The 13286-nt window shown below is 35.8% G+C and overlaps 1 protein-coding gene across 1 annotated transcript; it reads left to right on the top strand.

The window, feature by feature from the left end:
* Positions 1–4487: 4487 nt before the first annotated feature.
* On the top strand, positions 4488–12907 carry LOC114378516. Its single transcript, XM_028337114.1, has 6 exons — positions 4488–6505; positions 7335–7475; positions 7610–9359; positions 9921–10204; positions 10538–11388; positions 11480–12907. Exons 1-6 carry the CDS (start codon positions 5108–5110, stop codon positions 12666–12668), a joined length of 5613 nt encoding a protein of 1870 aa, XP_028192915.1. The 5' UTR covers positions 4488–5107; the 3' UTR covers positions 12669–12907.
* Positions 12908–13286: the final 379 nt, after the last annotated feature.

Genomic DNA, 13286 nt, shown 5'->3' on the forward strand with positions numbered 1-13286 from the left:
TCTTTGAATATAAAATATAGAAAATAAAAGATAAATCTTGAGTGCTGCAGATGCGCAGAACATCTAGCCTAAACCCATGTCCTTGTCCTCTCACCTACATAGGTCCTTGCTTTCCTTGCCATCTGCCACATTTATAGGTACTAGGTAATTACAGAACAGATTGCACCTTTTGCCTACATGAGAGATTGATTCTCTGCTACCCCATCCATTTCTCCTAGTAAACAGCCTACATACGGTTCAGTGTCTATCATATAAACTACAGAGTAAATATTTATGAAGTTTATGAAGATTCATATTCATAGTTATTGTATGAGTGGTTGCAAAGATCGAGTCATTAGTCATTATGCACACAAAGTTAAATATAAGTTCTGTCCCTTGATGTGTTTGCTGTAGAGGCATTGCCTGGAGATGGAACTTTCATAAGGAGGTTAGAGTTGTATCACCATGTTAACTGCTGCTGGGGAGTATTCATTAGTTTCGATAGTGTTTAACTTGTTTTTGCAGAATGGAATAAAAGATTACTACTAGTTTATGTATTTGCACTGAAATACATGTTCTTTGGAATATCTTATGAATGGATTCTAGTATTGATATAATTTTGTGTATGTTACTCGTGTTTCTCTTTCATTGATCTAGCATGGAGTGTAGGCACATTTATGAAAAGAAAATAATAATGTAATATTTGAAGTCAAAGCAACACCGTGATCAATGCCCAATATCAGGTAGATCATTGTTGTCTGACAACCTTCACATTAATCCTGTACCACCATTGCGTTTCTCTTTAACCAATATTTGTGTCAGGTTGCCCAAAAATGTTGCAGGCAGATAAGCTGGTGCAAGATCCGTTTTTAATGATTGAGATTGAGGAAATGTGAAAAAATGAATAGAGAAACTGACATAGAAGATTATACCATGCTTAATGAAGATTAGTGATTGTTCAAACCAACTGCTGATAGGATTTTATCTGTAAATTCAAGTCGTTACTTCTGGTCCATTGCTCGTGTCAATATTTTTGACTTTGTAGGTTTGATTTCAGCATAACTATAATTGTACATCCAAGTAGACGTGCCAGCCGGTCTCAACTCACAAATTTGAGACATTTGCATATATCAGTGAAGTTTCTATGATGGTTTCATGTTCCATAATTTATCTCATTGCTTAATGTTGCATCCTGATGCTCCGTGCTTTTCCTGTTATCTTTTGTACACGAGCAAATAGTCACTTTTGTCCATATAAATGTGTAATTAGCTAACTAATGTGTTCCTAAAAGATGAAAATATAAAATTTAGTTCCCGAAATATAAAAAGTAAGAAAAATATGTCGAGGTGTTAACTTCCGTTTGTTACCATTAATAAAATAAAATACTGGCATAAAATGCCGAATTTATCATTGAAATGATTGTAATGTGGTCATCTCTAATTGTTAACATAAGGACATATTTATCATATAATATTTTCTTAACTTTTTTTTCTTCCACTCCGCTGATAAATGTATCCCTGAAAGATGAAAAACACAAAATTTAATTCCCAAAAGTGTAAAAAAGACAACAAATATATTGGGACGTTAATGTGTGTTCGTCACCGTTAATAAAATAGTCAATATTTGAAGAACTAAAATATAAGATATATTTATCTTTTACTTATAGTAAATTGTGACTAATTATTATAATTTGAAAAAATTTGTAATGATTGATATTTTGTTATAATGTTTATTTTGGTAAACTAATACAATGTTTATTTTGGATAGTTTATATTGTGACAGACAAATACCAATATTATCGTTATTATTATGTTTGTTTTAAATAATGTATGCCAATATATTTTTTTAAGTGATTATTGTAATGCTATATTTGTAACGATAAAAATGACGAAAATTTATCCTAAAATTATATTTTATCTTTAAATAAAACGAAATTTTGGATCTAATAAATTAGGCTAATAGAAACATACTAATATTTATGTCCAATAAAAAATTACTGACATTTTTCGTCCAATAATGATAACGTATTGATATTTTGATCCAATGAAATGTATTGACATTTAGGTAAAAAACAAATTACTGATATTTTTCTTCAATAAAAAATATTGACATTTTTTGTCCAACAAAAAATGATTAACATTTACGTTGTATCTTGTTGACATTTTCATCAAATCTAATCAGCATGGTCACGTTGTCGATTACTTACTTTTCACACTATTTATATTTTTGGGGACTAAATTTTATATTTTCATCGTTCAAGGATTCATTTATCAACGAATTATATATTGAGCGATAAAAATTATTATTTAACTTTTGTATATTATTGTGTTCCTACTTTGTATCATACTTTGCTTTATTAATATAAATGTTACAAAATAAAAAAGAGGTGACCCAATGGACAAGGCTCTTACATAGTGGGGGTTAAGAATTGAATTTGTAACTCCTAAGAAAGTAACCTTGCCATTGTGCTAAAGCTTGTCCTAATCTAATGTTACAAAAATACGTAATAGCTGTTACTTCCACAGCTCGTGATAAGTGTTGTATAAGAAGAAAAAATAAGTTTTAATAATAATTATTTTAATTTTTCAAAAATGCTTGGAAGTATTCATAACCCATCCAATAGAATTAAACATAAAACAAAACTAATTTAGGGTCTAGGGCTAACCCCTCTACCCATGGCCAATGTCACACTAATAAGAGCTCTCACTCCTCCTTATCTCAAGATAAGTTTTCCACGATATAAGGGATGTGAGTAAAGTTAGCAATTCCATGATATCTCTCACTCCTTAGCTCATGACTCCAAAACACATATCTCATTTTCTCCCCCATCTCATAACACATGAGTAAGTTTGTTGAGTCTTATCATTATCAACAACAAAATAATCACATCAAATATCCATCATTAACAATAACGATAGTGAAAACAAGTGAACCATGACGGTGTATTGAAGATTTCTAATGATTAGATGCATAAACAAGACTTGCACATACTTTTTCAAAAATCCACAGCCAGTCAATCTAACATCATTTATCTTGCATTTATTTATATCACTATTTAATTAATTTTTATTGTATTTTATTCTTATAAATTTACTTTTGATCAACCTTTTATACTAAGCACTCTTCTAAGTAAATTAGAAACCTACAACCAAAAAACAAGACTCTTTCTAGAGTCAATTTCTTGATTTTGGAGGTCGTTGCGAACGATTAGCTAATCATTTAGCTAAATTTTCCATGAGAGAAACAACTATATATATCCCTTAAGTACAATGATGAAGATTCAAGTCCTGTTGTGTACTTATGAAATAAAAATTGGACTAATAATGTTTTTTGTTTTTATTTTTTTAAAACCTTGACTTTGTTTCTGACTTTTAAAATATTGATTTTAATTCCTACATTTTTTAATTACTCAAAATTTGGTCTCTATATAAAAGGAAAAGTGTTAATTTTTGGAATTAAAGTTTGAATATTTTCAAAACCAGGTGTGGGCCGTGCAAAAGTACGATCAATGTAAAAAACAGTAAAAAAAAAAGAAAAAGGCACGGTAAAAAAGAGAAAGAGGTAGGGTGTGTCCTGCAGCTTGCAGTAATGTGGTACTGGCATGTGGATGAATAAATTGGAGGCCGGACAAATTTATTAATACTACTTTTGACTACAGCAAAATCTGTTAATTTGAAAAGTAAAAAACAAAATTTTTAATTTTCTGAAAGGCTAAAAAAACATCATTAATGAAAATATATAAAACATTAATTTATAATCGAAATTGATATTCAAAACATTCTAATCATGTACAAATCTTTGTATATTATTGAGTAATTTTAACTAGTTTAAATAATATCTTAAAAATATAACTCAAAAGTTTTTAAGAAAAAATATTAAAATTATAGAAGTATGCATACGTAATTTAATTAAAATTTTAAAATAAAGAAGGATATTATCAACTATTTATAAAAAAGGAATGAATATAAAAAAAATAATTTCAAGATATATATTTTCCAAACATATCACAAACTCAAGTGTAAAATATCAAGTATAGAACTATGTTGGTTTCTAAGTTTAACTTATTTTGCAAGAATATATAGCATCTAACTCCTTTTCATCAATTTTAGGTGTATCCAGTGATAAATAAGAGTTTCATGAAGAAAGTTTTGCTTTTTAATTTCTCAACCTCTACAGTGCTAAATACATACCAAACCTATCACCCTCAATTACTTATAATTTGAAATTGATCTCAATGTTTACTATTGACAATTATTACAATATACAATGAAAAATTAAGAGAAATACTCACCAGAGCACAGTAGTCCCCACTTAAAACTTAAAAGCATCCAATACCCAAATATTTAAATTTTTAAAGAGCCGTTGTCCTTTCAAAGTCTAAACACTTCATGCATAACCCTCGATACCCTCCCTATTTGCTTTTATATTTGGGTTATGGGGTCATGCAAACTGGGATATTGGCGGCAACATTGTGTGGGAGAAAAAAGAAATTATAAGAAAATTTGGCAAAAATACACTATTGACACCCATCCCAACTCCTTCATCAAGCTCGTGTATCACACAATCATTCACTTCCACAAAAACAACGGTCCTTGTTTCTTTCATCCACACCTAATCATCACGTGTATATCACGCAAACTACTCGCGCGTGGACAGAAGGATGCTATCAGAGCAAAAAGCCTTATTTTTCACTCTCACACGCCCTGGTATAGTCTCTGTGCACAGAAATCAAATTTCAGAGCGAAAAACACTGAAAAACGAAGGGTCTCAGGGAAGAACCCCGAAACCCCGAAACCCCGAAACCCAATCTTCACTGAAAAAATGGAAAACACCCTTTAATCGAACCAAAAAGCCAATCGAAGAAGATGCGTCGCCTATTCGATTTCTAGGGTTTCGGTTTCTCTCCCTCCTTGGACCAACCGGGGCAGCGCTGCAACGGCGGCGTTTTTCTTCCGATTCGGAGCACATTCGAACACCCAATAGAACGGAGAAGCCAATCGGCGAATGCCCATTTGCTAGTTTTTGAGAGTGCCAAAAAAGTTTTTCATTTTTCTTTTTCAATTTTTGTGCATTTTTCATTATTTTTTCCTCTATTTTTTCCGTGTGGTGATTCTTCCGCTTTCTGGTCATGCGATCATCTCCGTCTTCATTGGGTTCGTCGTCTCGATTGGGTTCGCGGCTTCGGAAGAAGCACAAGAGGTTGGATGCAATATGTGAGGAAGAGTACACTCGAAACCATGGTGAGTTGAATGAGGATAATGAGTTGAGTGAGGATAATGAGGATTTGAACCCTGATGTGGGGGTTCGTCGAAGCTCCCGGGTTCGCTGTGCCCCAGTGCTGCTCGACGCTTCTCCAGCTCCGCCGAAGAAAAGGCGGAAGGTGGGGAAGGGTGGAATTAGTCGTAGTGTGGAGGGTGCTAGGAGATTAGGGCGAAAAAATAAAGGTTCTGGTGGGACTTGGAGTTCTAGGTTGAGATCAAGAGTTGGCAATGTAGGTGTTAGGGTGAAGGAGGAGACAGAATCGCCTCGGGGGAAGAGGAAGCTTTTTGAGGGAATGGTTAGAAGGAGGGGTGATAGGGAGGTTGGTAGGAAAGAGGAGTTGGGAGGTTTGATGCCGAAAGTGGTTAAGTCAAAGAGACCGGGGAGGATTAAAGCCACAAAGCATGAGGAAGGGCATGAAGAGGATGTGTCTGATGGGAGTTTGGAGGAGAGTAAGAGTCAGGAAGTGGAGATTGTGTTGAGCAGTGGTGAGGAGAGTGATTCTGATTCAGAAACCGAATCGTGTGGAGGGGATCGCATGGATGATTCGGATGGAAATACCTCTCCTGTGATAGGGAATGAGGAGGGGAATCTGATGGATGATTCAGATGGAGATGTCTCTCCTATGATAAGGAATGAGGAGGGGGATCAGATGGATGATTTGGATGGAAATGACCCTCTGATGGTAGGGAACGAGGAGAAGAACTTACCCAACGATTTGCAAATAGAGGAATGTGGTGGTAACGCTGAACCGTCTCCAGTGGAACATTTAGTTAAAGTGGATGATCAGTTAGAGAGTGCGAAGGAAAGCAAAAGAGTAGGTGATGTAGCTGAACAGGTAGATAATAAAGGATCTGTTGGTAAGGAGGTTGATGTCAACGAAAATGTCTTGAAAGATGCAAATGATGGCAAGGAAGCTGACGTTGATGAAAATGTCTTGAAAGATGCAAATGTTGGGAGGCTGGATGAGTTGAAACATGCTTCAGTTGACAAGCGTGGTCACCAGCGTATCAAAGAGGGAAGACGGTGTGGTTTGTGCGGTGGAGGGAGCGATGGTAAGCCTCCAAAAAGGTTAGCTCAGGATAATGGTGAAAGTGAGAATGAAGCTTATAGTGGGTCATCATCTTCAGAGGAGACTAATTATGATATCTGGGATGGTTTTGATGATGAACCTGCTTGGCTTGGGCGTCTCTTGGGTCCTATTAATGATCACTGTGGTATTGCTAGAATATGGGTTCATCTGCACTGTGCTGTATGGAGTCCGGAGGTGCGGTTTTAATTTAGTAGTATGTGAAACATGGCTTGCATCATGAAACTCTGCATATTGCGAGCTTGAGGTTTATGTAAGACTTTAGAGATTAACATTGCAGACTTGTTGATCACAATGACATTTTAATTTTAATACGTTCTAAAAGCTCGGTTTGGTAGTAAAAGTCTTGCTCTGGTAATTGTTAATGAAGCAGAATAAGTTCTAAACTGATAATAACTAATACATCTTCATTTCCTAGACGTTCCCCTTTTTGTTTCCTTTTGAATATAACTTGCATAATGGATATAAGACAACCACTTGCTTTTACAGTTCTCGACCTTGGATGTAGATTAAACACTAGATACAAGGTAAGATGCTTTGGTGTGTTTGGAAACCCATTACAACTCAGTTGAATGGAGACTTCCCACTTTCCAATGCACAAACTGAGAAGGAAGGGACTTATTGGAAACAAACACACACTGAAGATCCATTGTTTCTTTAAACTTAAACTGTTTATAAACTTTTTTTCTTTAACCATTTCAATTTTGTCATCTGTCCCAAATTCCAAATGAACATATTGACCTTTTTTTGGGCCTGAAAATATAGATGCTATGTTAAGCCTTTCTAGTAAAATATGCATGCTGTATAGTTAATATTGTCCATAGTAATGAGCAGACGTTGCCAACTCCTGACCCAAAAAGGTTGTGTCCCCTCCTCCCCGGCTCTTTGTTAAACTTTATTAACTTAATAGTTTGGTTGCTCAGAGTTGACAGTCAAATTGTCTTTCTATTTGTAGCTTAGTCAAATTTTTGTTAAAGTAAATATTTGTTGTGACAAACTTCTGCAGGTTTATTTTGCTAACTTTGGATGCTTAAAAAATGTGAGGGCTGCACTTTTCCGAGGAAGAGCATTGAAGTGCACTCGCTGTGGGAGGCGAGGGGCAACCACTGGTTGTCGTGTCGATCGTTGTCCAAGAACTTATCACTTGGTTGGTTGAGTTTTCTCATTAAGAATAACATTCACAAATATTTTGAATTCCCTTTATTTTGCTACTACAAGCAAGAAAAACATTCTTTTATACCAACCATGAGTTAAAACTAACACTCTATCTGGGTTTTGCAGCCTTGTGCAAGAGCAAGTGGTTGCATCTTTGATCATCGTAAATTTCTTATAGCTTGCACAGATCATCGGCATCTCTTCCAACCTTGTGGTAATAAATATTTATCCTGGATAAAGAAGTTGAAGGCAAGGAAAATGATGTGGGAGATAAGGAAGCGATCAAATGAAGCTTGTAGAAAAGATATTGGAGATGAAGAGAGATGGTTGGAAAATTGTGGAGAGGATGAAGAATTTTTGAAACGAGAAAACAAGAGGCTTCATCGTGATTTATTGAGAATAGCCCCAGTGTACATTGGGGGTTCAGAATCTGCCAGTGAAAATTCATTTCAGGGATGGGAATCTGTTGCTGGGCTTAAAGATGTCATCTGTTGTATGAAAGAAGTTGTTATTTTACCTCTGCTATATCCTGAGCTCTTTGATAATTTAGGGCTTACACCTCCAAGAGGTGTTCTCTTGCATGGGCATCCTGGAACTGGGAAAACCTTGGTGGTCCGGGCATTGATAGGTGCATGTTCCCGTGGTGATAAGCGGGTTGCATATTTTGCCCGTAAAGGTGCAGATTGCTTGGGGAAGTATGTTGGTGATGCTGAGCGTCAACTAAGACTATTATTTCAGGTTGCTGAGAAATGTCAACCTTCTATAATATTCTTTGATGAAATAGATGGGCTGGCACCCTGCCGCACTAGGCAGCAAGATCAGACGCATAGCTCTGTTGTGTCAACATTGCTTGCTCTTATGGATGGTTTGAAATCTAGGGGTTCAGTTGTGGTCATAGGTGCGACAAACTGTCCTGAATCTGTTGATCCAGCACTTAGGCGCCCTGGTAGATTTGATCGGGAAATTTATTTTCCATTACCATCAATTGAGGACAGAGCTTCCATTCTCTCACTTCACACCCAGAAGTGGCCAAAACCAATTACTGGATCCTTGCTTGAGTGGATTGCAAGAAAAACATCTGGCTTTGCTGGTGCTGATCTCCAGGCTCTTTGTACCCAAGCGGCGATGAATGCGTTGAAGAGGAATTTCCCTTTGCAAGAAGTCCTGTCTTTAGCTGCTGAAGAAAAACATTCTGGTTCTAAGCACATTCCTCTTCCATCCTTTGCAGTGGAGGAGAGGGATTGGTTAGAGGCTTATTTTTCGTCCCCACTACCTTGCTCCCGGAGAGATGCTGGAAATGCTGCTAATGATGTAGTATGCTACCCTCTTCCCATCCAACTTATTCCTTGTTTATTGCAGCCATTATGCACTCTTCTTGTATCTCTTTATCTTGATGAACGTCTATGGTTACCACTTCCCATATCTAAAGCTGCAACAGTGATAAAGGATGTCATGATTTCTGCTCTAGACAAAAAGCAAAAGCCTTCTGATCACTGGTGGTTGCACATGGATGATTTTCTTCAAGAAACAAACATTGTTTATGAGTTAAAGAGAAACCTTACTTGTTCTGGCATTTTATCTGCCAACGATGGCATTGCTGGTTCTTTTGATACTGTGGATGATGCCAATAATAACAGCTTGAAGTTTGAATCTTCCACAAGGAACCATCTTGGCATGCATAGTGGTTTATGTGCATTGACCAACAAATCAGGATTTCGGATACTAATATCTGGAAATTCACGATCTGGCCAGAGACATCTTGCTTCTTCCCTTCTTCACTGCTTTATTGGTAATATTGAAGTGCAGAAGATTGATATGGCAACTATTTTACAAGAAGGGCATGGAGTAGTGGTGCAAGGGATTGGTCAGATACTAAGTATGTCTCTCTTTTTTATTGTTTGGCTGGTAATGTTGATTTTTGTTCTCTTGGAATCACTGTTAACTAAATATGCTAATTAACAAAAACTCTGGAGATCAAATAAGCTGTCATCATTTGTTCATTGTTGCTGAGGTTATACTTATGACTTAGGCTTACAAAGATAATACTTTTCTTTTCCTAGCCACTGAAAGGTGCCAAGTGTGAGAGAGGAGTTGAAGTTGTTGCTCTATACTAGATGTTTAAAGTTACTGCACAAAGATTAAGAAATATTTGATGAAACTCAATTTTTATATTTGGACTAAAATGTCCTTATTTAATACCTTGATTTTTGATACTTGTGCCACTAGTAGTGGGTATTAAATAAGTGTATATTTGATAAAAATGCATTAATTAGACTTTGAAATCCTAAAACATTTATTATTTTGGGAAAAAAATAGAAAGCTAAAACATCAAAAGATATGGGAAGGAGGTAGTACAAAATATTGATGCTCAACTATTTTCATAATTGTATCAACTTATAGATATAGATCTGATACTCACCGTTAGATTCTGTGGCAGTGAAATGTGCTAGCAGGCAATCTTGCATAGTATTCTTGCCAAGAATTGATTTATGGGCTGTGGAGAAACATTTCCAAATTGCTGAAAGGATAGATTCGTGTTTAACAATGGGCAAGTCTTGTTTCACACCAAACGAAGTTGTTCAGAAGGAAAATGACATTAGTAATGAGAAAAACTCAACTGAGATGACCAAAGGCCAAGCCAACACAAAGGCTTCATATGCCTGGATGTCATTTATTGAGCAGGTGGAATCCATTGATGTATCGACATCCTTGATGATTCTGGTATGAATACTTTTTTGCTTTTAATAATTAAGCCTTTATACCATTGGTTCCTAGGTTTTTGCTCCTTTTTTTTAGGTTGAATGTTGATTTATGTTACTTCACTAGTTTCTTATTTGTCATTTTGGAATATATTAATACAATTTCGTATTGATATTGAGTAATTCTTATGACTTTTAACATTGAGTAATTCTTATGGCTTGGTCAATTTTTTTTAATCTCAATTATCCTTGTTTTTTGCAAGAATAGGTCATTCATTTTAGTATTAGCTAGACATTTAATAATATTTTATATTGGTTAGTAGATCCTTATATTTTTGTTTTTCATTTGTGACAGGCTACTTCAGAAGTTCCCTATACAGAACTTCCGTGCAAAGTAAGAGAATTCTTCAAGAGTTACCAATCTAAAGATGGCCGATCAACTCCTTTGGAGCAGACAATTCCTCGATTCTCTGTGCAAATTGATGAGAATTTTGATCATGACATGGTGATCAATCTATCTGCACTAGAGCTATTGAGAATTGTAGTTGAGCAGCTGGTTCAATTGATTCATCAGAGATCTCATGTTCATATGGGTTCCCAAAAGGGCAGAAGTTATAAATCAATTGAAGTTTCTAAAGATAAGGAGGTATGCCAAAGAAAAGAAGATGGACCAGCTAATGATAAGAGGGAAATCCAACTTGAATCCTTTACCAAAGTTCCACCAACACCCAACAGCAAGTCAATGAAGGGAAAGTCAATCCTGTTATTAGCAATATCCACATTTGGCTATCAAATTCTTTTATACCCACATTTTACTGAACTTTGTTGGGTCACTTCAAAACTCGATGAAGGTCCTTGTACTGATGTAAGTGGACCTTGGAGGGGCTGGCCTTTCAATTCCTGTATAATTCGTCCTAATAATTCACACGACCAGGTGGCAGTATCTTGTAGTTCTGGTGGCACCAAAAGCAGAGAAGCATCTGGTCTGGTCAGAGGCTTGATTGCTGTTGGTTTATCAGCTTACAGAGGTGTTTACAAATCAGTTAGGGAAGTTTCCCTTGATGTAAGGAAGGTTCTCGAGATCTTAATTGAGAAAATCAATACCAGAATTCAAGCTGGGAAAGATAGATATCAATATTTTCGTATTTTGTCACAAGTGGCTTATTTGGAAGACATGGTCAACAACTGGGCTTACTCGTTGCTAAGGTATTACTGCTTTTCCTTTACTATGCATGTTTGTTTAATTACTATTTTTTTGTGTGGATTTGGTTTCTAACAGTAATTCCTTCCATTTTAGTCTGGAGCAGGATTCCCCTGAGCATAAAATAAAGGCTATACCAGCAAGTGGTGGGCCATTAAACAGTCATCTCACACATGAAAATCACCAAACTGAAGGTGAGGACTGTCATTTAGTTGTTCCTGTAGATGGTAATGATTTGGAGACATTGGAGGGAAGTCAGAAGGAAATTCCTGCTGAAACAACTGGATGTCTTGCCTCTGATGACAAAAATGATAATGCAGACATTTTTGATTGTGATGATGGAAATGCTAGTTCTGAAGGACATCTACAGAACCATTCTTTTTCAGATAAGAATATCAACAACTCTATTGCTGCAAGCCAACCACTTTATCCATCCACAAGTCAGGAGAATGGTATTTTATTTGGACAATCTGAATTTGTAACTGCTGGAAATAATGAAGAGATGGATGGAGAACTGGGGATTTCAAAAGGCTTGAACAAATCCACGTGCACTCAATCTGTGGTCCCTTCTGAAAATGGACTCCACACTGCTTGCGAACCAAAGAAACACGATGTTGAGATTGGGAACATTAGGTCTGATCAGCCTCTTAGCTTGCCCTCTGTAGAGACCGGTGCTAAATCAAGTGATGTTAAATCTGATAAACAAGAGAATGCCCCAGACAGTAATGTCTCTTCAAGTAATGGCTGTGGCCCTGCTGAATCCGGGGTTATTTGCTTGTATCAATGTTGCCCTGCATGTCTCCACAGTCTGCATCATTTGACAAAGAAAATACTTGTTGAAAAGTGGGGTTTAAACAGTGACAAGTGGACAGCAGAAGATGTCCATGATGCTGTTGCATCATTATCTGTGGATCTTATTTCAGCAGTTAGAAAATGCTTTATGCCTGAAGATTTCATTGATTCATCAAATAAAACCTCAAGAAATGAAAAGCGTGGAACATCTCTCGACTGTTTGAAACTGAGCACGTGTAATAATGGAAACCAACGCAAGGATGTTGTGCCAGCTGAATGTGTTTCTCACTCAGCAAGCCAACATGCAACTGCAATGGAAGGTATGGTGCTGAATGAAGAATCATCCAAGCATGATCTTAAATTTGTTTTCAGAGATGGTGTACTAGTTCATTTGGACCCAGACAAGGATGTCTCAGTTCACTGTAAATTTGAGAACTTGTGCCTTTGTTCTCTAAGAGAGTTGATAGTAATGAAAAAGCGCCCTTTTGATTAGGCTATATTGTTTCATAGCTTGGATTGCATAGCAATTTTTTGGTGCTGATGCGGCATTTGTATATAACTTTTTCTGAGATTGAAATATAGTTTTGACCAGGAAATTAAGTTTCTAGTGCTTCCATCATCAAAAGTCAAAACCACAGCCTTGAATCCTCGTATGTCAGCTAACTTGATTATTTCTGTAGAATCTAACCAAACGTTTATTACTCCCTCGGTCGTATTTGTCATTTTAGAATATTAAGATTTTTTCTTCTTCTAGTAATACTCAAGAAATAGATGCATTAATGGATGTATTGCCAGTGTAGCTAATCGTTTTTGCAAGAATATTTTAGTCAAATGTAATTATTTTATCGTAGGGATTAGTATAATCAATTGTTGTTTTTAAGATTTGTGCATTACCTTAAATACAAATAAAATGAAATGAGACAAAGTATTTTTCTTTTTTTAAATGACGTTGATATTGACAAGTAGAACTTGTGCTATCATCTATGTAGTAAGCCAAGAGTCTTGCTAAAAACTTCTGTTGTGATTTATTTTATTTTTATATTATAATTAGAATTTTTAATTTGGGAGTAAAATATTTTTTCTTTTCATTTTCTTAATTATATTTTTAAAT

The sequence above is a fragment of the Glycine soja genome, chromosome 12, assembly GCF_004193775.1.
Source record: "Glycine soja cultivar W05 chromosome 12, ASM419377v2, whole genome shotgun sequence".
NCBI lineage: Eukaryota > Viridiplantae > Streptophyta > Magnoliopsida > Fabales > Fabaceae > Glycine > Glycine soja.